At 45.4% G+C, this 25556-nt stretch overlaps 1 protein-coding gene across 3 annotated transcripts in view; it reads right to left on the bottom strand.

Annotated features, from left to right (window-relative positions):
• Nucleotides 1-24982, bottom strand: part of LOC118090001 (adhesion G protein-coupled receptor B1) — a 63733-nt gene extending 38751 nt beyond the window's left edge. For 2 of the 3 annotated variants that reach the window (XM_088676052.1, XM_088676053.1), the window contains exons 1-4: nt 20262-20406; nt 9639-9708; nt 2699-2765; nt 1103-1188 (exon numbers count right to left, since the gene is read on the bottom strand). In XM_088676052.1, coding sequence (XP_088532178.1) covers nt 1103-1188; nt 2699-2765; nt 9639-9708; nt 20262-20325 — 287 coding nt within the window. In that variant the 5' untranslated portion in view covers nt 20326-20406. Of the gene's footprint in view, nt 1-1102; nt 1189-2698; nt 2766-9638; nt 9709-20261; nt 20407-24919 lie in introns of those variants that run through there. The other variant, XM_088676054.1, reaches the window with a different exon arrangement.
• Between the last annotated feature and the right edge of the window lie 574 nt (nt 24983-25556).

Below are 25556 nucleotides of genomic sequence, written 5' to 3'. Positions count from 1 at the left end.
ACGGAATCCCAGCCGGATGGGCGGGGTACAAATAATAAATTATTATTATTATTATTATTATTATTATTATTATTATTATTAAGCCTCCACTCACCATGCTGGGCCTGCTAGCCTCTCTTTCTCCATGCTAGATGAACTGCCCATTGCTAGCTGCCAATTGCTCTGGGCAGCCCAACCTATCCTGGGGTGATCTGGGGCTGTCTCCACTAGATACATACTCCTCCTGTAGGCCAGATTCCCCCAGATCAGCCCAAGGCAGTTTGGGAACAATTGAATTCCACAGGACTTACTTCTGGGTTTGGGTGGCATTGTTTTTTGCACCTGGCAATACAGCAGAGGTTTAGGAAGAGTTTTCTTTCCCCTAGATGGGTTGATGAGCCTCATCTGCCCCCCACTTCCCTCTACAGTACATGCAGAAACTGCCTTCTTGACCAATCCACCAGAGCCTGTCTTCAAACGGAGGGGAAGTCCCTAACTCACTAAGGGTTTGAGACCCATTGGCTATCCTCTTCTGGTTTAGCTGGCCATGTGAAGCCATTCCTGGGGTGTGGCCACTACAGCTTCTAGGAGCCACAGATGAGAGCTGAGTGCAGGGTGGGGGCCAAAGTTGCACAAACTACCCCAGAAGGAGCATGACATGTCTCTTACCTACTTCTCACCTCTCAACCCACACGCACCAATCAAACTTAAGATACCATAAACACAATACAAACGACTGGCTCATATGCTGTGAAATGTGAGTGGAGATTTGTGGGATCTTAGGGAAAGTTGGGGCTATTTCGGGGTGGAAGTGTCGAACCCACAGACAGCTGTTTAAAATCAGGCGATGTTTTCATGTTTGTTTGTTTTTTGCATGAACTTCTCTGTTGCATTTCTGCTCCTTTAGTAAACCACACTCAAGTGAAAACCTTGGCCTTCCATTTCTGTCAAAATTGGGAAAAAGAAGCTCTAGTAGCTAATTCCTACTTTTTTGTGAGGGAGGGGGTTACCATTATCATCCTCCCCATTGTGTTCCTCCACCCCTGCCTGGTTATCGAGTGTGACTGTTTAATTTCCGATGTCATTCTTTTTTGCTTAGAGGAATTATTGATATAAGGCATACCCTGCCCGTTCCTTCAGTTTCTTATCTGTTATTCCATCTTTCGATACAAGTTTGTTAAATACCAGAATACCAATAACCATGTTCACCTGTTGGAAGAGAAACAACAGACAGACACGTTTGTTTGAAAAGCCCGACCATGTCAAAAATCAGAAGCAAAATCATACATATCAAGCTGATGAACATGCCCAGATATCTCCCAGTCAGTTTAGCATTGCTTAAGAGAGGTTAATAACAAAATCCGAGTGGCCAGCAGGACTCTGACCTGCACAAGGTTAGAGGACTCAGGATTGCTAATTTCTTATTTGGTCCTGGAGCCTTTTGCATGATGAACGTTTGGTGTCTGGGAAAGCAGACATTGGAGTCAAACCAATTTTTCAAGAGAGTTCCCAGGAATACAAATTGGAGGGAGAAAACCAGGGCGTGGGCATGAAAGATGTCATGTCTCTCTCTGTTCAAGGATGGGGTTGTCTCCTTGTCAGCATCCCAAACACAAGCGCAAACAGAACTGCTTTAAAGCCCCGTGGGCTCAAAGAGGCCATCAGCTCCCTTTGATCAGGGATGGAAAAATGTGTCAATTTCAGCTCCTCATTTTTTTTTCCAGTCTCAAATTCAGTCTTCCACGATTCCATGCCAATTTTGCAAAATTCATCAGTGGGTTAGCGTGAATTTCTCTGGACGTCCACTTTTTTTTTTTGCAAACAAATTCCCTTAACATAATGCATTTTGTATGTTATTTTCACTAAGGCATGCATTTCAATGCACACTTTCCCCTAACATGCAGATTTTATTTTTATTTTTTCACATAGCATTTGGCTCAAGAACTGCAATGCAAACTTTCAGAATGGAAGGATTGCTGCATATCAAGTTTGCATATTGGGGAGTTCCACATTAAAATGTGAGCTGGTCCCCATCGCTACCCTTGATGCCTCTTTTTAATTGTATGTTTTCAACTGAATTTTAAATTGTTGTAATAATAATAATAATAATAATATTTTGCAATTTTTATTATTCCCTGTTGCATTGTGTATTGCATTTACAAGGGCATGCTGCAAGGTTGCATAGCTATACCATTCCTACAATTTCTCTGTTGCTACAACACAGAGATCCTGTGCAAGGTTAGCCCCCCCCCCCCCCAGTTGTCCACGACTCCTTGCCAGATCTCTTGTCCCTCAAACAGTGTTTATGTACAGTTCAGACAGACTGTCCTGAATTACGTTTTGTTTGTGGATGTCTATTAATCACAGTATATTCAGGGTCCTTTGAACACAGCTAATGCCAGACCTTTGCAACTGCTACATGAAGCAAACCACTCTTAATCCTCCTTTCCACCCCCTTAAGTGCCTTCATTCAATTTCACCCATCAATATGGCATTCACACCCTTAATTAATCTGAAACAAATCTCCTGTGGAGAAAGGACCTTAGCTTGGGCACTTTTGCTTTCCTCAAGGAGCAATTTCTTCTTGAAGGTAGAGAGAGAGTGTGTATGTGTCTTTTTTTCAAAAATAAAAGTAAAAGAATAAGTGGTCTTTGGGGGAGTTGGGAGCATAGGGAAGGCACAAAGAAAAAGAAAAATGTTTGGAATTCGGGTAAAGTACCAAAACGACAGCCGCTGCTGGTCCCACGAAGGCATAAAGGAGACCTCCTTCCAAAGACAGCCAACAGCTAGGAGAGGAAGAGGGAGAAAACAGACGTCAAGGCAGTGGCGAGACTAGTCTCCAGGCACAGCAGAGACATTGCACAGAAACAACATTTAAAATGAGGAAAATGGGAAGCAGGTTGGGTCTGCCCAATGAGACAAGTTGCATGATAAACACTTATAATAATTAGGGTTGGGGAAACCTGTCCATTCTGGGTTCACCCAATTTTCCTTTTCCTTTTCAAATTTTCACATATTCGCTTTAAAAAAAAAAAAACATCATTGTGAAAATTCATCAGCACTTTAGGGAAATTTTCCCCTAATATACACACTGTATGCCAGTTTGTCTAAAATATTTATTATTAAATAATTTATTGCCCTTATATTCCACATTGTGCTCTAAGGAGCTCAGGGTCGAGCACATGGGTCTCCCTGTCCTCAATTAACCCCCACAACAACCCTGCGAGGTAGGTTGGCCTGAGAGGCAGTAACTGACTCCCAAGGCCATCCACTGAGCTCCATGGCCAAGTGGGGATTTGAACCCTGTTCTCCCAGAGTTCTGCCTCTCTACACATTTTCACAAAGCAACTTCCCGTAATCAAATGCATTTGGGGGGGTCTAATATTTTCAGTAACATATGATTGTTTTATTAACACTGTTGATTAAACCACTATTGGCAAATCGGCCGGGTCAATCTGAAGCCTACCAAATCAATATCTTCTGGACGACAAGTCCAACGATATCACAGTGGCCGTGGCAAAGTTTCTTTCAGGAGTCAAAAGAATCAAAGATCAACATGCCCATGACTAAACAAGTAACGCTTAGGTCTCCTTTCCCTGGGGGGTTGTCTATATGAGTCTGTATTTTATTCTGCATCTATGTTATGGGTTGTTGGACCGCAATAAAGATAATTATTATTTTTAACACTTTACAATCATATATACATTTCTCGTACCTGTTACCGGTATTTTGCAGGAAAACAGCTTTGCAAAATTTAGAGACGTGAAAATTGCAACGGTTGCTGGGTGTGTGTTTTTCGGTTCACGTATTGCTTCATTGGGTATGGATTAAGTAAGTTCACCTTTAAATGCATTTCATTTAATGTTTCATTAAGCAGGATCCTTATTGCTGCTCTCTGCATATTAAATCCAGGTTTTAAAATATCTGTGTGTTCTTTCAAGAACTTTCCCTAATCACTCTGGGAGCTGTAGTAATGCGAAGGGAATAGGCGCCTCCTATCAACTCTCAGCATCCTTAGCAAAGAACCCTTGGGATACTTTGTGGAAACTCAGGACTGTTTACAGTGGTATGATGCCACTTTAAATGTAGGCCAAAGGAAGATTAGTGATTTTACAGGAACAAGAAAACAGGAAGCTTCTCCATATATAGGAATAATTGTAACTCAGGGATTCTAACTCATTCAGTCCTGCACGGTCCTGAATGTGAAGGTTAGAGAGGCAACAGGGAGTCTGCCTTTTTTCCAGGAGCTGAGTGATTAAAACTCTAACCACCCATGTTGTGTCAGCAACTTCCAGTTTATCTTTCCTACAAGTGGTAAAACATCACAACATCCAGCTGTGTCCTGGCTGTGCTTTGTCGCACCGTTGTGCAGGTCCCCTCTGCAGAACAAACTCTTTCTTGTGACACTGTGCTACGTGATTAATTAATTAATAATCACCAGTCAGGAGCAGACACAAAACCCTGCACTCGGTGAACATCCAATAGTTTGCATCGGAAGTCCAGGTCGATCAAAAATTTCTCCACAGGGAACCTTCGGCTTGAGTTTTTGTTGTTGTCAGCTCCTTATTTCCCAGGACTTCTAAAAACTATTTGCTCGCTCACTATTTCGCAGAACTTTTAAAAAACTATGCACGCAGGCCATAAATCACCTCTGGAATTCAATCCCATAAGATGTAGTGATAGCCACCAACGTGGAGGGCCTTTAACAAGGCTTAGACCAGGGGTCCGCAGACTACGGCCCGGGGGCCGGATGCGGCCCAATTGGCCTCCCAATCCGGCCCGCGACGACCCCCGCTGCCCGCTGCCACCGCCTGCTCTTACAGCGCGCTGCGCGGCGGCGCACTTCCAGATCTGAAAAAAGCGCCGAAAATCTCCCGACCCAGAAGAGGTCATTTCCGGTGCGCTTCCGGGTCAGGGGAGGTGCACTTCTGGGTCGGGGAGGCCCATACGCATGCGCACAAACAATTTTTGGCGATTTTTCCGGCCTGGAAGCATGCCACCATGCCAGTAAATGTGTGTGCGCATGCGCACGGGCGCGCACTCCCCCACCCTCCGGCCTGCCGCGCGATCGGCACGGCGGGCACCGGCCCAAAGGCGGGTAAGTCTGGGGACCCCTGGCTTAGACTAATTCATAGAGGAAAGGACTTTAAGTGCCTACTAGCCACAAGGTCGACCTCCAAAGTCAGAGGAATTATGCCTCTGAATAACACTTGCCCGGACTCACAAGTGTGGAGCGCTGTTGCATCCAGGTCCAGGTCACTGGGGCATCTGGTTGGTCATTGTGAGACTAGGATGCTGGAATAGATGGACCATTAGCCTGGAGCAGCAGAATTGTAGAGTTGGAAGAGACCCTGAGTTGGGAGTCCAACCCTCTGCAAAACAGGAATATGCAGCTATCCCATATGCCGGCTTGGTGTTATCAGCACCACGCTAAGGAAGAGCTCAGAAACATGGCTTGAGTGAGCTGTGATGACAAGCAACCATGAAGAGAAGTGGTTGGGTGTGTGGAGAAATGGTTGGGTGTGTGGAGGGGCATGGATGTTGGCATCCCTGAAGCCCTGCAGACCTTCTGATGCCCTGATCAGCCGATTCAAAGTGTTGGTGCTGGTCTATAAAGCCCTAAATGGCCTCGGTCCTGTATACCTGAAGGAGCGTCTCTACCACCATCATTCTGCCCAGACATTGAGGTCCAGCTCCGAGGGCCTTCTGGCGGTTCCCTCACCACGAGAAGTAAGGTTACAGGGAAACAGGCAGGGGGGGGCTTCTTGATGGTGCCCCCCCGTGGAATGCCCTCCCATCAGATGTCAAGGAAATAAACAACTATCTGACTTTTAGAAGACATCTGAAGGCAGCCCTGTTTAGGGAAGTTTTTAAGGTTTGATGTTTAATCACCTTTTTAATATTCTGTTGGGAGCCGCCCAGAGTGGCTGGGGAAACCCAGCCAGATGGGTGGGTTATAAATAAAATTTATTATTATTATTATTATTAGTAGTAGTAGTAGTAGTATTGTAGCTCTGCACTTCCCTGCACTTCCCAAGATATTTCATCAACCTCAGACCTCCCAAAGTGAACATACGATCATCTTAACTCATATCAAAATATGCCAATGCCAGATGCATGTGTCAAACAGAGCATTTTTTAAACACATCAGAATTATAGAGGTCAGCTGAGGGTAGACTGCAATATCGTTTTGATCCACCCAGTGCAGTGGATGCTTGGGTTGTGAACGTGATCCTTTCGGGAGGCACATTCGCAACCCGCAGCGTTCACAACCCGCAGCACCACATCTGCACATGTGCGGGTCTCGATTCGGTGCTTCTGCGCATGCACAAAGCACAATTTAGAGCTTCTGTGCATGCACGAGTGCCGAAACCCGGAAGTAACCCATTCCGGTACGTCCAGGTTCAGTGCAGTCGCAACCCGAAAATGCGCAACCTGAAGCGTCTGTAACCCGAGGTATGACTGTATTGAATTCAATTGACTCCATTCTCCTCCCTCACAGATTTAATTTCAGCTGGTTCTTGTCTCTGCTTTCCTCCGAGCACTGGGGAATCTGCCACCTGGACACCCAGAGTCCCTAAACTCGATTCTGACAATCCTGCTGGGCTGCTCTCTTTGGAGTTCCCCGTGAGCATCTGCTCCTCTTCGCAACCATGCCAACATTTTGCTTTAGGAAGCAACTGCAAAATCTGGGCTGTCTGCTAATCACGCCTCACAAAGAATATTCGGGTTCCTAGTGCAGAGAAAGGAAATACTATTGCTATGTAAAAGAACATAAGAAGAGTCTGGATCAGGCCAATCATCTAGTCCAGTATCCCCATACCTTCACTCTCTCTCTCTCTCTCTCTCTCTCTCTCTCTCTCTCTCTCTCTCTCTCTCTCTCTCTCTCTCCACCTCTCCCTCTCCCTCTCCCTCTCCCTCTCCCTCTCCCTCTCTCTTAGCATAATAGAAAAATGAAACTTGGAAATTGTATAAGACATAACTAAACTATCAATATCATTTGAATCATGCTTCTTGGGATGGGAAGAGGCTGGAGGAATAACTGCCCCACCAAGTCTCATCTAAAACCCAGAGACTTGGGACTCCGAAAGAACTTACGTTGCTGCAATTTTGCAATTTGCTGCAGACTTCTTAAAGAGGGAGTATACTGTGTTTCTCAGAGTTTCACAGTGCAATTCTCCAGCTAAGTAGTGTGTACAAAAATGAATATACCTGGATAAATTCCTCATTAAAGTGTACATAGTGATGGGATAAATCCATAAATTAAGGATCCTGCTTGATGAAACATTAAATGAAATGCACTTAAAAAAGGACCCTGAGTGTCATCTAATCCAACCCCCCGCAATGAAGGAATCTCAACTATAGCATCTCTGACAGATGGTCATCCAACTTCTGCTTAAAAACTTTCTTCTGAGGGTGTTCCACTGTCAAAGAGTGGAATGTGTATATAAAACAAAACTGTGTATAAAAATGTGTGCATTATTAAAAATTTGTAGTAGTAGAATGCTACAAAAATAATAATCTGCAAACTGATGTGGAAACACAGAGAACCGAATTTGAAACTGGGAAAATGAGAAACCGAAAGAAACCCCAATTGACAGATTCACCCACCGCTGACCATACCCTGGAATTTGAAAGACCAAAGTCTGACTCCACAACTGAGGAAGGGAAAGCTATCAGATCCCCAGTCTCTCTCATGTGGCAATTGATCACATGACACAGTGCGCACACACTGTTTGAATGGCAATTTCCATCAACTTTTGGGGTGTGTGGGCCCCCTCAAATATTTTATTGGGGGCCCCGAAGACCCCTCTGTCCCTAGGAGTTGGCTCCTATGGCACCCATCTGAGAGGTGCCAGAACTGTCCTCTGGTGTGCTCCTGATGAAAAAAAAAAAGCTTTAGGACTCAGGAGCTGAGAAGCAAGCAAATAATTCTTCTCCAGCTTGGATTTTAATTAAGGTGGAGAAGAATCTAGGGTCTGCACTGCACACCTCATCTTTGAGGTGAGCATCATGCATGCCCAAGATTCATATCCCAGCAATTTGGGGTGATTATCCCAGCAATTTGGGACCCAGGTGGCACTGTGGTTAAACCACTGAGCCTAGGGCTTGCTGATCAGAAGGTTGGCGGTTCGAATCCCTGTGACGGGGTGAGCTCCCGTTGCTTGGTCCCAGCTCCTGCCAACCTAGCAGTTCAAAAGCACGTCAAAATGCAAGTAGATAAATAGGAACCGCTACAGCGGGAAGGTAAACGGCGTTTCCATGTGCTGCTCTGGTTTGCCAGAAGCGGCTTTGTCATGCTGGCCACATGACCTGGAAGCTATACGCCGGCTCCCTCGGCCAATAATGCGAGATGAGCGCGCAACCCCAGAGTCGGTCACGACTGGACCTAATGGTCAGGGGTCCCTTTACCTTTTTATACCTCATGAGCATCTTCAAGCACCTGCACATTGGAATGTGTTGTTGCCGTAGCACTAATACTACTACATTTCATATCTACATAAGGATATATGAACATAAGAAGAGGTCTGCTGGATCAGGCCAATGGCCCATCTAGTCCTGCATCCTGTTCTCCTAGTGGTGAACCAGGTGCCCCAATGGGAAACCAGCAAGCAGAAATCCACAATAGATACCTAATAAACCACAGAGCCTAGGGCTTGCCGATCAGAAGGTCGGCGGTTCTAATCCCCGCGACGGGGTGAGCTCCCGTTGCTCGGTCCCAGCTCCTGCCAACCTAGCAGTTCGAAAGCACGTCAAAGTGCAAGTAGATAAATAGGTACCGCTCCGGCGGGAAGGTAAACAGCGTTTCCGTGTGCTGCTCTGGTTCGCCAGAAGCTGCTTAGTCATGCTGGCTACATGACATGGAAGCTGTACACCAGCTCCCTCGGCCAGTAAAGCAAGATGAGCACCACAACCCCAGAGTCGTCCGCGACTGGACCTAATGGTCAGGGGTCCCTTTAAACATCTGGAAGGCAGCTACAGTATTGGCATTTAGGCATCTGCTTAAAGGTAAAAAAAGGTAAAGGACCCCTGACTGTTAAGTCCAGTCAAAGGTGCATATGGGGTTGCACCGCTCATCTTGATTTCAGGCCGAGGGAGCCAACATTTGTCCTCAGAGAGCTTTCCAGGTCATATGGCAGCATGACTAAACCGCTTCTGGTGCAACAGGACACCATGATGGAAACCAGTGTGCACGGAAATGCCGTTTACCTTCCCGCCACAGCAGTACCTATTTATCTACTCGCACTGGCATGCTTTCAAACTGTTAGGTTGGCAGAAGCTGGGACAGGAGCTTACCCCGTCGCTGGGATTCAAACTACCAACTTTCTGATCGGCAAGACCAAGAGGCTCAGTGGTTTAGACCATGGTGCCACCCACATCCTGCTTAAAACTCATCAATTTGCCCAGGGTTTCCCTGAGGGGTGATCCAGCAATGTTGACGTATTAAGCCAATCCGCGGATTTGTGATGCATTTTGTACTCGTTTTAGGGATGTAATTTTATTGTTGCTTTTATACTGTTCAACAGAATATTTTAGGCTGCTCAGTGGTTTGTGGTACAGAGATTTTTGCAAATAAAGCAAGCAAGCAAAAAATGTGTGCCTTGAAATATGATAGGAAAGAAGGGAGGGAGGGAGGAAAGAAGGAAACTGTTACTCACTAGTTCATGGTGCCATACCCCTTGGCTTTCGTGAATCCCACAGAGATGGCCACCACCAAGGCAGGTAGGCCTAAATGGAATAAAACAAAACAGGCAAACAGTTATGGTTAGAGTCATTTGCAAATGGCCCTTTGCAGTAAGGAATCAGTCTGCTTGCCTTGGGGTGAAGGAAACCCAGACGGAGGCTCCTTTTACTAAGGACATAAGAGATATGCTGGATCCGGCCAATGGCCCATCTAGCTCAACATCCTATTCTCACATTGGACAACCAGGTGCCCATGGGAAGCCGGCAAGTGGGACGTGAGTACCAGAGTATCTTCCCCACTTCTGATTCCCAGCATCCAGAAACATAGTCACCATGGACAGCAGCCATTGGCAGTCTACCATCCTTGTAACACAGAGAGATAGCAACATTTCCATACAACCAAACAATTGTAGAGTTGGAAGGAACCACGAAGGTTGTCCAGTCCAACCTTCTGCAATGCAGGAATCTTCTGCCCAATGATCCTGAGATTAAAGAATCTCATGCTTTTACTGGCTGAGCTATCCTTCACTTTTCTGCTGGAAAAACCCCCGATGATTAAGCTGAGAGTCCTTAGGGGCCAATAAAAAACATGGTTTTGGACCTCTTTGGTCTGATTTTATTTCATTTGCAAGCAAGGAGGAACATGGCACAAAACCCACCTTGGCCAATGAATGAATGTGGCTGATATAGACTCAGGGCATTAACCATTATATGTTATAAATAGTTCTACTCACTACCTTCCATGCAATTACATACCTATGGTTTATGTATGTTGGTTTAATTTCACGTCTGTATTCGTTTGTCACTGATCTCTAATTGTATATGGACTGTATTTATGATCCTGTTTGATAACATTGTATTTTGCAGAATCTTGTATAGTCTCTTTTTTAAAAAAATTTTAATGGAACTGCCACTATTTCTTATTAAATTAACATCACACAAAAAATCATCTCAGGTGCCAAAGGATATGCACCTTCAGCATTTGCTGTTTGTTGTACTGTTAAGCCAGACACACCTTCGTGGGGAGAGAATTCTACAACAGAAAGTGCCCTCTCTCTTGCTGGACCAACACCCCCCAAACATTTGAGGAAGGTGGAACTACCAAGACAACTGACAACTTCTAAAGGAGGTGGGCCACTCCCTCTGCTGATCTCAACACCCAGGAAGGTCTGTAGGGATTCCACCACGCCCATTAAGTGATGGAGAATTTTCAAACAAATGTGAGATAAATCTTCAGCATTGCACTAATCATGACAATTATTATTCTTCGGGGTAGGGGTGGTGAAATCATTGTTAGTTCATACCAATGGACAAGGGAAGTAACAGTCTAAGAGAGGGTATGGGAAGGAGTTGGGGCCAAATCTGTTGCTTCCTTCAAGAAGATTAAAATAATATTAAACCTGGATCCACAGTTTTGCCTGCATTTCGTCAGAGGTGAAACAGGGAGGGCAGCATTTTGCCAAATGTTCTCCAGGGGTAGACTGAAATTCTTCGATAGGAGGGACTCAGAAATGAAAACTTTCATGCAAGTATCACAAAACACTTTCAGTTCAGTTCAATCTTTGCAAATTCTCTTGTTATGGTCAGCCCTCCTCATTGCTTCTCGCCTGCCCCCTGCGATTTTGCATGGAGGACTCTCTGCATCCAGTTGATGCATAAAGGTGGCCTACTTTGAGGGACTTACAAACCACTAACCCCTATTCTCTGATACTTGTGGCTGTGTATCAGATGGAACTGCCTCCCTCCTCACCTAAGGAGACCTCAGGCATCTCTTAAGCCCCATCCCCCTGAGCCACACATGGATCAATCTATCTCACTGCTAAAGATGGGCAAATCCCATTAGGAGTCAGAGAGACATTGCTTGCCGGGCTGGGCTTAGCATCCCAATGACAAAAGCCCTCACTCATTACAGACGCAATGGGATTTGAGGCAGATTTTCCTCAAGGTGTTAGGCACATTTGAGCCGGCGGCTGCCATGTCCACTGGTCCTTCTTAAGGATAGCATCACACGTAATTCCCAAAAAGGGGGGTAGCTTTAATGGTGTTCCAAGGTGACCTGTCAGTCCAGAAGCAGGAGGCTCTGTTTCTGCTGAGATAGGAAGATCCTGTGTGAGGCCAAAGAAATGAGCCTTAAAGGAGAGGGGGGAACAGACAGGCACACACATCACAAATCTTGTAGCACTTTAAAGGCAGTTCTTTGTGACGGCACAAGTTTTTGTGGACTAGGAAACGATGCATCAGGGGGAAAAGTGGACTCTAGTTCATGAAAGGTTCTGCAACAATGAAGCCGATGGGCTTTGAGGTGCTACATGACTGCTGCAACCAAACAAGGACACACCTGTACTACAGTAAGTCCACAATTTATGCACATTCAGCTTTAGGTGCATGGCCAAACATGTTAAAAGGGGGGGGGGGCTGGGGTTCCAGGGGAAAAAAAAACTTTGGCAATCCCATCTTCCATTGAAAGCAGTGTGTTTTGACTATACCGGCAACAACTGATTTGCATAGGGGTGAGGTTCCTGACCCCCACATGTGTTTATGGACTGTGCATAAGCCCGCCTCGCCCCTGCCCTGCCCCATCCCACCCCCTTTTCCATCTATTTCTGGGTTGCCGCAATGGGCACATGTGCAGTCGTGCATCAGTTGGATGTGTGTGTGTCTATTGGCCGTTGCCTGCACACAATTTTGGCTTTGGGAGCGATCGATGGAGCATACCCCCCCCCACACACACATAAGTCAAGTTGCAGGGCACCAGGCAGAGGGCCTTCTCGGTAGTGGCACCCGCCCTGTGGAATGCCCTCCCATCAGATGTCAAAGAGAAAAACAGCTACCAGATTTTTAGAAGACATCTGAAGGCAGCCCTGTTTAGGGAGGCTTTTAATGTTTAATCGATTATTTTATTTTCTGTTGGAAGCCACCCAGAGTGGCTGGGGAAACCCAGCCAGATGGGTGGGGTATAAATAATAAACTCTTCTTCTTCTTCTTCTTCTTCTTCTTCTTCTTCTTCTTCTTCTTCTTCTTCTTCTTCTTCTTCTTCTTCTTCTTCTTCTTCTTCTTCTTCTTCTTCTTCTTCCTGTATGGATCTAAAGTACTAATATACCACTTGATTTCCCCTGAAGAATCCTGGGAACTGCACTTGGTTGAGAATGCTCCATCCTCTGTCTGTCTGGCCCCCTCTGTTGTATGTGTGCTTGCCTGCCTCTGCCTGCCTGCCTGCCTCGTGAATGCACCTGTGATCTGCACATGTGTGTAGTGGCTGACTGCTCAGAGATGCCACAGGCATGCAGTTGGCCTCTGTGAGAAAAAGATGCTGGACTTGATGGGACATCGGCTTGATCCAGCAGGGCTCTCCTTAAGTCTTCATGATGTATGGGGCTAGTAGAGGTGCTTCCCCACTTTATGGAGTTTCCCTTGGAGGTGCACCAAAGCCTGAACCTGAGCATTTTGGGGAGACCCTATCAAGAACTTCCTTCCTTTCTTCCTTCCTTCAATTGGAGCGCATTTTAATTTAAGTTCGTAGCACAGAATACAACATTTCAGTAGATGCAAGGCTTTAAGTACGGCTACTTAAGTCAGGTATGGCTACTTAAGTGGTGCTATGGGTTAAACCTCTGAGCCTAGGGCTTGCCGATCAGAAGGTCAGTGTTTTGAATCCCCGCCATGGGGTGAGCTCCCGTTGCTTGCAAGGGAAGTAATAGTACCACTCTGGTCAGACCTCACCTGGAATACTGTGTCAGACCTGGAATACTGGAATACATGGAATACGGATCAGACCTCACCTGGAATACTGTGGTTCAAGTTCAAGAAGGTTCAAGAAGGATACTGTTCAAGAAGGATACTGACAAGCTGGAACATGTCCAGAGGAGGGCAATCAAAATGGTCAAAGGCCTGGAAATGATGCCTTATGAGGAACGGCTTAGGGAGCTGGGTATATTTAGCCTGGAGAAGAGAAGGTTAAGGGGTGATATGATAGCCATGTTCAAATATATAAAAGGATGTCATATAGAGGAGGGAGAAAGGTTGTTTTCTGCTGCTCCAGAGAAGCGGACACGGAGCAATGGATTCAAGCTACAAGAAAGATGATTCCACCTAAACATTAGGAAGAACTTCCTGACAGTAAGAGCTGTTCATCAGTGGAATTTGCTGCCAAGGAGTATGGTGGACTCTCCTTCTTTGGAGGTCTTTAAACAGAGGCTTGACAGCCATCTGTCAGGAATGCTTTGATGGTGTTTCCTGCTTGGCAGGGGGTTGGACTGGATGGCCATTGTGGTCTCTTCCAACTCTATGATTCTATGCTCGGTCCCAGCTCCTGCCAACCTAGCAGTTCGAAAGCACGTCAAAGTGCAAGTAGATAAATAGGTACCACTACAGCGGGAATGCCATTTCCGTGTGCTGCTCTGGTTCGCCAGAAGCGGCTTTGTCATGCTGGCCACATGACCTGGAAGCTGTACGCCGGCTCCCTCGGCCAATAACGTGAGATGAGCGCTGCAACCCCAGAGTCGGTCGCGACTGGACCTTATGGTCAGGGGTCCCTTCACCTTTACTTAAGTCAAGCCCTCAAAATGGGGGGTGGATGGAATGGAAGATCAAACAATTGTCTATCACTTTCTCAAAGATGCTCCTAGAATCATAGAGTCAGCAGGGACCATGAGGATCATATTAGCCAGCCCCCTGCAATACAGAAATATGCAGCTGTCCTGTAAAGGAATTGAACCTGAGACCTAGGTGTTATCAGCTCTAACCAACTGAGCTATCCACAAGGGTTCTGACTTAGTTCTCCCAGAAACTCAAGGAGAGCGTAGCCCGATACAGAGGCTCGATAAACCGTTAACCGGGCTGATGATTCAGAGCTCACTCTCTGCTGCCAAGCTTTTAAAAGGATATTAAATGACAATTAAACTGGGATTACACAAGGTAAGACTAAAAGCAAATAAATTAAAGTCATTTGAGTCAATAAAGCTCAGCGACAGTAAACAGAGAATCTCTCGGGAGAGAAGATCTTGACTTGGAGAGCAGTTCTACACATTACATTGAGCGAGGTGGTAGAAATTGAGTCTCTACCGATTCTAACTGCAGGGGAGAGTGGGCTCAGTTTTTCCATGCAAGAAAACAGACAGACAAAACAAAAGCTGAACTCAAACAAAATGGAAAAAAGCTACCTCTCTCCATGTCACAAAGTGGTGCATTCCAACTCTACAATTCTACGATCCTATGATCAGGAAGAGACTTATGCATGGCTTTTCCTTAAAAATTATAATTATTAATATTTATTTATTTTGTTTATATCACACTTTTCCAAGGAGCTAAATGCGGTGCACATCCCTTCCCCATTTTTATCCTAATAACAACCCTGTGAGGCAGGTTATGCTGCAGGTGAGTAAATGGCCCAAGTGGGGATTTGAACCCTGGTCACTGGGGTCCTAGTCCAAAACTACCCCACACTGATCCCCCCCTTAATATGCTGTTTTTCTCCACATATTCAGTCTTGTAGGGAGTTTTTAACAAGGTGGAGCCTTACAAAAATGCAACAGTAATTTCTGCAGTTTAAGGAGATCAAGAACTCTGCCAGCCCGCTTTCCAACTCTTTCTACTTCACTTGAAGAGTGTCTCCCAGATTTAAAATGAGAGCCGAGCTGAACATTTCTCTGCTAATATTTTGTATTATTCTTTTTTTTTCATCCAAGACCATTGAATAAGGGCAACTAGATCATCACCATCAGTAACATATACTGCTTAATATGCAAAATCCCTAAGCGATTTACATAAAACACTGAAAGATGATTTAAAAGATTTAAAAATGTATATACAAAAACGTATATACAAGATTTAAAAACAAAAACACAAAGAAATACACCAGTAAAAACAGAGAAACCATAAAGAAAATATTCAGCTAGATGTCAATGAACAATAAAACAGAACACTGTGATACTTGGTTACTTAGATAGTAGGATTTTAAAGTTTGCCGCTGTTTCTGCCTCAAGAAAAGCTAATGGAAGAATATTTCACCATTGGCCATGTTGACTGGGACATGTTAGCTGGAGTGCCTCAAATTCCCCATCTATAAATATACTTTCTGAATCTTCCATACCATATATAAGTGAACAGCTGCCACTATCTTCCCCTCACCCATTCGCCCAGGAATGATGCTGGGTATTTTAGAAGATGCAAAATGGTGGCCAGGCATTTCATGGCCTTCCCATCATCCTTTGGGCAAGATTACAAAGTTAACCACCATCACATGACACAGAAGCTGTTGCCAGTTCTGGAGGCAGCAAAACAAAGGGGGGGCACCTTCCAGAGTATTTGCTATTGCTAATGGAGTCCCACACCCAGGAGAAACTGCTGCAAGAGTTTCTCCTTTACCTGGAGAAATCCCTCCCACCCTGATTTCGCTGCCTACAAGTAGGGTGGAAATGGTCAACTGCGCCATTTACACTGATGCGGAATTTCTGTTAGGCCAGTGTTAATGTACACAAGAACGCAACTCAATCACAGAAATGGTAAGGAGCAGTTAATGGGGAAACTATGACTAAAGGAAAAAAAGAAAGAAAGTAAAGGTAAAGGACCTCTGGATGGTTAAGTCCAGTCAAAGGCGACTATGGGGTTGCGGCGCTCATCTTGCTTTCAGGCTGAGGGAGCTGGCGTTTGTCCACAGACAGCTTTCCGGGTCATGTGGCCAGCAGGACTAAAACACTTCTGATGCAACGGAGCACTGTGATGAAACCAGAGCACACCTTCCCGCCACAGCAGCGGTACCTATTTATCTACTTGCACTGGCAAGCTTTCAAACTGCTAGGTTGGCAGGAGCTGGGACAGAGCAATGGGAGCTCACCCTGTTGTGGGGATTCGAACCACTGACCTTCTGATTGGCAAGCCCAGGAGGCTCAGTGGTTTAGACCACAGCGCTACCCGCATCCTCTCTAATAACTGAATGATAACATGAAAAGGGTACAAGGAGGGGGCTACATAAACCTTACCTTCCAAGTCCCGGACTGCAGAATCCGGGACCGGCAGCCATGTGACACCGGAAGTTGCGTCGACGTAACTTCCGGTGTCGCTTTGCCCTTCTATGGGCACCAAAAATGGCCGCCGCCGGCTTCGAAAGTCACTTGTACGCATGTCAGGAAGTGTGTCGATGCAACTTCCGGTGTCGCTCCACCCATCTATGGGCACAAAAAATGGCCGCCGTCAACACCGAAAGTCGCGTCTATGCACTTCCGGACATGCGTAGATGTGACTTTTGAAGCCGGCGGCAGCCATTTTTGGTGCCCATAGAAGGGCAAATCGGAAAGAAAAAAAATGGCCGCCGGCAGGAGAAAATAACGGAGAAAAACGGGAGACGAAGTGATACGGGGGACCACTGGGAAAAGGTAAGTAAAATCAGGGTTTTCCCGGAGAAAACGGGGTACTTGGCAGCTATGCATAAACACTTAAAAGAGGGGGGGCAGCTGAGTAAGTGTTTCCAAGAACTGTGGTTGCAGTGGGGGACTTGGGGCTCTCAAATTTCAGCAGTGCCCTGTGTGGCACTCCCCGCCTCTCACAATCCATTCTGCAGCATTGCTGTGGTGCTCTGCCATGTGGTGCCAAGTCGTTCTATCCTAAAACCACCTCTGGTGGTTGGATGGAAAGATGGTAGAGCAATGACATGGCAGAAGGTGGTTGGGGAAGAGGATGGAACAGCTGAGATTTTGCCTATGGAGAGCGTATCCTTATGAAAAGCTCTCTGTCCAGTAACATATTATTGAACAAGGTCTTGCTAACTAGGAATTGGCTGTGAGCCTCCGTATATGAATCCCCAAGGGAAATTCCTCCCACAACACATGTCTCTTGTGTGTGTGTGTGGGGGGGATATTCTACTTGACACCCATGGGAACTTTCCATTTTCCTACTTGGCTAGGATGCGTCGCAGAGCAGGACACGGCCCCAAATGTCCTCCATTCAATCCTCTAATACCTTTCCGTGTGAAGGGTGAAACAGATCCTTTTAAATTCACAGAGGAGTTCCACTCAAATCAACACCACCCCGGGGAAATCCAAGAGGTTAAAGGATTACCTAGCTCAGGGCCAAGCAAGCAGCAGGCGGCCGCAGTGAGGCTGACTTTGTAACTTTGGTCACAGCCAGAGGTGCAGAAAGAAAGAATTTCTCTTAGGGATTGAGGGGTCAGGGGCAATTTAGTCCAGTTTTCATTTTAATGCAAAGCTACACTTCGGAAAATAATATGCAAGCTGAACTGCAGCTATCCTTTGAAGTTTAGCAAATTGAGTTGATTGGTTTCCCAACCAAGAAAAGTGTGCAGAACTGTGCATATTGGGGAAGTGTGCATTAAAATAATCATTACATTGTTGAAAATCTACAAAGCACACTACATTGTGAAAAATTGCCAGATTCCTATGGAAAGTCCATAAGTCGGACCTGAGTGCAACAACACTTTTCCCACTTGTGATTCTCAGCAACTGAGAATATCAGGAGGAATCTTGAAATGCAGCTGCTCAGAGGTTTAATGAGTTACCTTCTAGATCTTTTTGTCTTCTACATTTGCTTGACCAGAACAGGATATGCATTGAACCTGTGTTCAATGGAATATATGAACAAGCCTAATTTTCCCCTCAAGGAAGAAGTGTGCAACAGATGCCCCAATTCTTCTCTGCTTTGAATTGAAATCTGAACCAGGGAATAATCTCCAGTTCTCCACTCACCCACCCAGCCCTCAAATCCTTTTATAAAGTAGTTATGCTGCTGAATTTGCAGTGAGGTGACCATTCAGAGGCATTTTGTCAGGTTGCGCAGATTGTGGTATGAGCCACAAAGTAATGAGTCACACTCTTAAACGTCATCTGCCCTCTAATCTCCCCCCCCCTTCGCTTACGTTTTTATTCCACAGCTCAAAGAGGTGTACATGGTTCTCTCGGCCCCCTCATTTTATCCATACAACAACCCTTGTAAGGCAGGTTAGACTGGCCCAGGATCACCGGGATGGGTAAGTGGGGATTCGAAGCTCAGTCTGTGAGGGCCTAGTCAACACCCTAACCATTACACCACTGATCTAGCTATCCATAGAATCATAGAGTTGGAAGAGACCACAAGGGCCATCCAGTCCAACACCCTGCCAAGCAGGAAACACCATCAAAGCATTCTTGACATATGCCTGTCAAGCCTCTGCTTAAAGACCTCCAGAGAAGGAGACTCCACCACACTCCAAATTCCACTGCCGAACAGCTCTTACTGTCAGGAAGTTCTTCCTAATGTTTAGGTGGAATCTTCTTTCTTGAAGTTTGAATCCATTGCTCCGTGTCCGCTTCTCTGGAGCAGCAGAAAACAACCTTTCTCCCTCCTCCATATGACATCCTTTCATATATTTGAACATGGCTATCATATCACCCCTTAACCTTCTCTTCTCCAGGCTAAACATAGGAAGTGTTATTTCCTATGGAAGAAGTGGGAGGAGCATCTTGAGATGCCTACTTTGTTTTTAAGAGAGACCCATTAACCAGCACCAATCTGGATACAATGTGCGCTGTGGCAGAATAATCCCACCCATGTAGATGAGGATAGATTTCTCAAGTCAGCTGTTCGGACTCCGCATCCGAGCAATTCATCCCACTGGAGCAATTGCACAGTCAACGCATGCTGCAATAATATCCATATGTATTGCACCAGTTTTGCACTGGGGGGGGGGATTTGAATTTAAAATTTCCAGGAGAATGGAACTTTCTGCAGCTGCACCGAGATGTGAAGCCAACGGCATTCCCAATCATTTCCTTAAGGAAAACTAATGGTACTGAATTCTAAATCCCATGCTCAAACGACGTTTGAAAAGATCAACCACAACCAAGTGAGCATCCCAGCACCATAACAAGCCATGCTCCCCTTCACTGGCACATGGGAAGATGCCTGATGCTGAGACACACCATCAAGGGGAAGTGTCACAGCTCAGTGGCAGAGCAGCTGCTTTGCATGTAGAATGCCCCAGGTTCAATCCCCCAACCAGGGCCGGTGCTAGGGTTTTTTGCGCCCTAGGCAAGATCACCTTCTCGCGCCCCCACCCCATTAATAAAATAATAAATGAATAAATAAAAATAGGAAATAGAAAAAATAAAAAAATAAAAAATAGAAAAAATAAAAATAGAAATAGAAAAAAGTAAAAAGTAGAAAAAATGAAAATGAAAAATGAAAATGAAATTAAAAAATAGCTGACAGGCACAGTGGGGGTGGCGGGCGGCGGGCAGGCTGGCCTGCGCCCCCTCCATTTTGGCGCCCTAGACAGCTGCCTAGTTAGCCTAAATGGACGCACCGGCCCTGCCCCCAACATCTATCACTGAGTTGCAACCCTTCTCATGATTCCCCCCCCCCTCAAAATGAATTCAAACACAGATCAAATGAATGCAGGTGTGTGTGGTGTTATTTCAGTTTCATGCATCAAAACCAGAGTCGTCTTCTGGGTTCCACCGCACTGATTATAGACTTTGGGATTCTGAGCAGAGGAACCCCTTTTCAGTATGATTCAAATCCACCCCTTGGAGCTTCAGCTGTGTGCATTGCTGAAGGGTGTGATTGCTCCCCCCCCTTCCCAGCTCCAGGTTTGAGCAAGGCATCCTCACCCCATCCAAGACACAGGAAGCGTTTACGGATGATGCGGTTTCGCAGCCTGCCCGTCACAGCCATGTAAGATTGCCAGGCTTCGGTCAGCACCCAGCAGAAGGAGGAGAGGAAGAAAAAGTGAAGGAAGGCTGCCACCAAAGTGCATATCACCTGGAAAAGTGTGAGAGGGAAATGACATGTGTAAGAAGAAGGAGGAGAAAGTCAAGGGCAACAGACAGCTGGACCATAAGAGGTAAAGGGACAGTATGCCATAATAACTTATTAGGCTGAGTCGCTTGTTTATTTTTTAAAAAAACACACAAACCAAACAAGCCATTTTTATATAACAAAACAAACCAGATAACCACTTTTTGGCCCTCTCCCAGTGTTTTATTGGGTTGCTTTTATGCTTGCTTCTAGATTTGTAAGCTGTTTTGAGCAACTCCTTCCTGGAATGGAAATGTGGGGTAGAAGTTCTAAAAATAATACAAACTGGCAGCAGGAATGGCAAGTGTCGGCGGAGGGCTGGTGCCAAGCCATTATGAGCGGAGCCAAATCTCAGAGGAGGCTTGGCTCAGCTCAAAATGGCTGAGGGATTTCTGAAGCGAGGAGTCTGAATTATGAATGCTCCCGTTCTGAACTTTGCTGCTCTCACTATCTAGGTTTCCCTGAGGGCTGCCAGCTGGCTTTGCCTGCATTAGAATACAGAATGATGAGGCCTATCAGAAGGAACTCTTACTTCAGACTTCCCAGACGAGTGATGGCGAAGGAGAAGATGCGGATATACACTTTCTTACAGATATAGGAGAAAAAGAAGGGCAGGTAATTGCCGTCCACTCCCTGTTCCATTAGCTAAAATGGTATACAAGGCTCTGGCTTTGAGAAGGAAACTTGTTAGAGATGCAGACTCACTTTTGGTCAAGTCAAAGGCAGCCCAGTCTATGCATGAGCTGCTGGGATCCCTGCCTACAAAACATCTAGTATGTGAGTATTCGGTTTGAAACAGATTCATAGAACAGAATCATAGAATCGTAGATTCTGGGAGGGACCCTGACGATCATGTAGTCCAGTGTTTCTCAACCAGTGTGCCTCCAGATGTTTTGGGACTACAACTCCCATCATTCCTGACCACTGGTCTTGCTAGCTAGGGATGATGGGAGTTGTAGTCCCAAAACATCTGGAGGCACACTGATTGAGAAACACTGATGTAGTCCAACCCCCTCCAATGCAGGAATAAGCAGCTCTCCCATACGGGGATCGAACCTGCAACCTTGGCATTATCAGCACCACACTGTAACCAACTGAGCTATCCTATGGGTCTCAATACCAAACCGGCTGCAGCCGTGACTCCTTCCCCGGGATTCTAACCCTTTCCCTTCTGCCTTCAGTAGTAAAACCTTTCCTTGTCCTTTGAAGCAGGCGGCAATGCTTGGCCAAGCATGATTTAATAATCAAAAAGGCTGCAGCGGATAGAGAGAGGGAGAAAGATTGGCGAGGCGGGCGCCTTTCTTCTTTATCATCCCTTTTGTCTAATGTGACCAGGAGCAAAAATAGGCATCTTTTAAATGTACTGCTTTCATCTTCAAAGGCGCTCATAAATGCAGAGAGGGGCACTATTCACTAGGGGTGCATACAGGTGGAAAATGTGTGTGAGTGTGTGTGTTTGTCAGGGGAGCAGGGACGCCATAAAGACACAGAAAAATGGAAGTTGGAACAACAACAAAAGCATTGCTAGCTGCTTAAGACGACTCTGCACCAGTTGGAAGTTTTAATCTCTCTCTCTCTCTCTCTCTCTCTCTCTCTCTCTCTCTCTCTCTCTCTCTCTCACACACACACACACACACACACACACACACACACACAACCATAGCGGTGCAAGAGCAATGTGAACTGCATTGAAGGAAGTGGGCAGGACTCTTTCATTCCTCTCCTCTCCAGGTATCTTCGTCTTACGGAAACATTTCCCTACAAAAATCCATTTACGGAAATGGAAATGAAGCAACCCTTTTGCTTGACCACCTTCAATTACGTCTTTATCCTTCTATCCTGCTGTCTCTACTTTTCTGCCACTTTCCCCAAATCAAGATGAGTCATTAATCTGATGGCTTTGATGAAGATCTGTTAGCTTGGGAGAAGCTGGTGCCAGATCTGCCCTACCAGCTATTTCTCACTTTAGATTGATGATGATCTACAGATTTCATCAAGAGCTGCCCATAATTTGAATGCATTTAAAAGAAGTTGGCATAAATGTCTGATACGGAGTTCAGAATGTTTTATTTATTTATTCCATTCATATCCCACCTTTTCCTCCAAGGAGCTTGAGGTGGTACACATGGTTCTCTCTCTCCTTATTTAATCCCTGCAACAACCCTGTGAGGTAGGTTAGGCAAAGAGAGGGAGTGACAGGCTCAAGATCACTCCATGAGCTTCATGGTCAAGCAGGGATTTGAACCCTAGTATCTCAGTTCCTAGTCCAACACTCTAACCACTACCCAACACTGGCTCTTTGCTCAGCTTGTCCCTGCCTTTATTCCTTTGCAGCTGAGAATTTAAATTGACCCAATTTGCATATCACATTAAACCGTTGTTTAAAACAAACCATGGTTTAATGCTGATACATTAAACTCTACTTTGATATGACCTGCAAACCTGATCATTGTTACTGCTGCTGTTGTTTTGTTGGTCAACTTGCTCCTAATGGTTGTTGATGACATTGGAAATGCAGCAAGCTTAAGAAAAGTCAAAGGGTTAGCCTTTCTGTCCGTAACTGACATCTGGAATGTACAGCCACAAAAATGCTGAAGCAGTGAGCATTGATGGGCAGGGTTCACTTAATGAGTGCTAGAAGCAGAAGCTCTAAACACGGAATTCGCGTCACACAATGGGATCTAACCCCTTCTCCTCCCACCACATGTCTCTCACTCTATCCAAAAAAAGTAGTTTTGCAGGGATCAGGAGAACTCCCATAACAGCATTCAGGGGGAGGATAAAGGGGATTATTCCATCTGGCAAGCTGAAACTGCCTTTGACTAATTAAACAAAAAAATTTGGGGGGGGTATTGTTTTTGTTTGTCACAATGGTGTGTATTTTTTGTGTTTTTTATACTGTAAACTTTCCTGTGATCATTGGATGAAGGGTGGTATAGAGATTGAATGAATGAATGAATGAATGAATGAATGGTGCTATCCACTTAGTGTGATGTTGAATTTACGCCCAATGTCTCGTAAATGAGAGTAAAATATTTTGTGGAGGCAGATGGCTACTAACCACAGTAGCCAAAAACAGCAACCGCCATGTGCAGTAACTGACTGCTATATTGTTTTTAACACAGTGTCCTTTCTAGGATCCCAAGTTGCAGTCTGGCCATGCACAGTTAGGATGGGGATGTTGTGTCCTATAGAGCAGGGCATGGACTAGACAAGTCTGATAGTCCTGTCAAGGCTAGTGGTGGTCCAAATTTGGTAGTCCAGTCCAGGTTGGTGCTGCCAGATCCAGCAGACATCTCCTTCCCCTCCTCCTCAGTTGCCTAACTGCCCTGCTTTTTGACAGCCTTAGAATATTTGGGTTGGGCCCGATCCAACTTGGGGCGATCCGGGGCTACCTCAACACATTTCAGCCAAATCCTGCATGGGCCCCCAAATGGGCTCGGTTCAGTTTGAATTCCAGGCAGAGCACAGCCCTGATATTCACCACCATCCCCATTCTTGCAGACACTACCCAAACCCAGAATCTGCATCAACTTAAGGACTGCTTTGCAAGATCATTTTTCTCTTCTTCTTCTTCTTCTTTTGTGTGCCCACAATAGCTATTGTTCAAAGGTATGCTGTTGAAGTACATGGAGGTTCGATTGAGCTCTAATGGCTCATAGACCTTCTCCAAATTTCTCCAAAATGTGTTTAAAAGCCATTCAAAAGCTGGGGCCCATCCATCGGCACAGCAGTTGGAATACGTTCCCACATATTTACCTACCTAGGCAATGAGTGTGGGTTGGGGTTTCTTAATTAAGGTCAGCAACTGGCTCCAGGCCTGCTGTATAAAAGGGGTGCTATGGAAGAGCAGAGCATTTATTAAGTGGAACATTCTCCTCTGCCTCCCTTTGGTCAATCTGTCTTTTTGAATTTGAGAGATAAAAACCACTGAACCTCACAAACTGGTCCTGTTCTTGCAGGAAAGTGCCAAGGGGGCTGGGGTGGGGGAGTCAGAGAGAGCTAACTCTAGGCAGAGACTCAAAATGCATCACAGCTGAAGTCTTCTTTCTTATTCTTCTTAGAAACAGTAAGGATGCTCCCCAGATTCTCAAAGGCAAAGAGCGATACATGTGTAATTTGCCATTCAGTGGTACGTTCAGAGAATGAAATAATGAGCAGAAGGAAAGCAAATGAATGTCTCTCCCTGGGAGTTCAGCTATCGTATCTAACAGCAGCAGCAACAACAACAACAAAAAACCCTGGGACTAGTAGGTAGCCATGTTGGTCTGCCGTAGTCGAAACAACAACAACAACAAAAATCCCTTCCAGTAGCACCTTAGAGACCAACTAAGTTTGTCATTGGTATGAAGTGTGCATGCACACGAAAGAAGTGTGCACGCACACGAAAGCTCATACCAATGACAAACTAAGGTGCTACTGGAAGGAATTTTGTTTATTTTGTTTTTAAAAAACCTGGGCAAATTCCTACCTTATTCCGGGTCTGGGTTTGCCCAATCAGGATGAGAGCGTTGGAAGATATGATGGAGAGGCAGAAGTTGATAAGAATGACGGAACGTTCGGAACGGATGTACCTATAGAAGACAAAGAAAAAGGCAGACGGAAGGAGAGAGCCTTAGATCCATGATCTGCAACTTGTCAAAAGGCTGGTCATGGGAATGGGGAAATCTGCCAAATTCAATTTCGCTCAATGCCCCATTTTTCTGATCTTAAATTCTCCACATTTTTTTTTTTGAAAAAGGACCTCATGAAAATCCTTCTAGTGAGAACTTCTCCTTGTGCACCTTTACACGGTATACACTTTCTTGCAAAGCACTTTCCCCTAATACAATGCAGTTTAATGCACACTGTGCCCTAGTACATGCATTTCTGCACACATTACTAGGCTGGAACACTGCGCTACAAAATTTGGAGAAATACGAATTTTGAAAGAAGCCTGTGTTTCAGCCTGCATATCATATTGGAAAGTGCAAATGAGGTTGTTATACCTTTAAACGATGAACTGAATTGAATTTCCCTGCACCATCTCTGGCTGTGACCCTCATGGGACCTGTTAGCTTAAAGACCCAATTCAAGGTGATCCCATTCAGGTTTAAAGCATCTGTAGC

Source organism: Zootoca vivipara, chromosome 8 (assembly GCF_965207765.1).
Source record: "Zootoca vivipara chromosome 8, rZooViv2.hap1.1, whole genome shotgun sequence".
Classification (NCBI taxonomy): domain Eukaryota; kingdom Metazoa; phylum Chordata; class Lepidosauria; order Squamata; family Lacertidae; genus Zootoca; species Zootoca vivipara.
The sequence above is the reverse complement of the archived record's forward strand: the minus strand, read 5'-3'. Positions and strand labels throughout refer to the sequence as shown.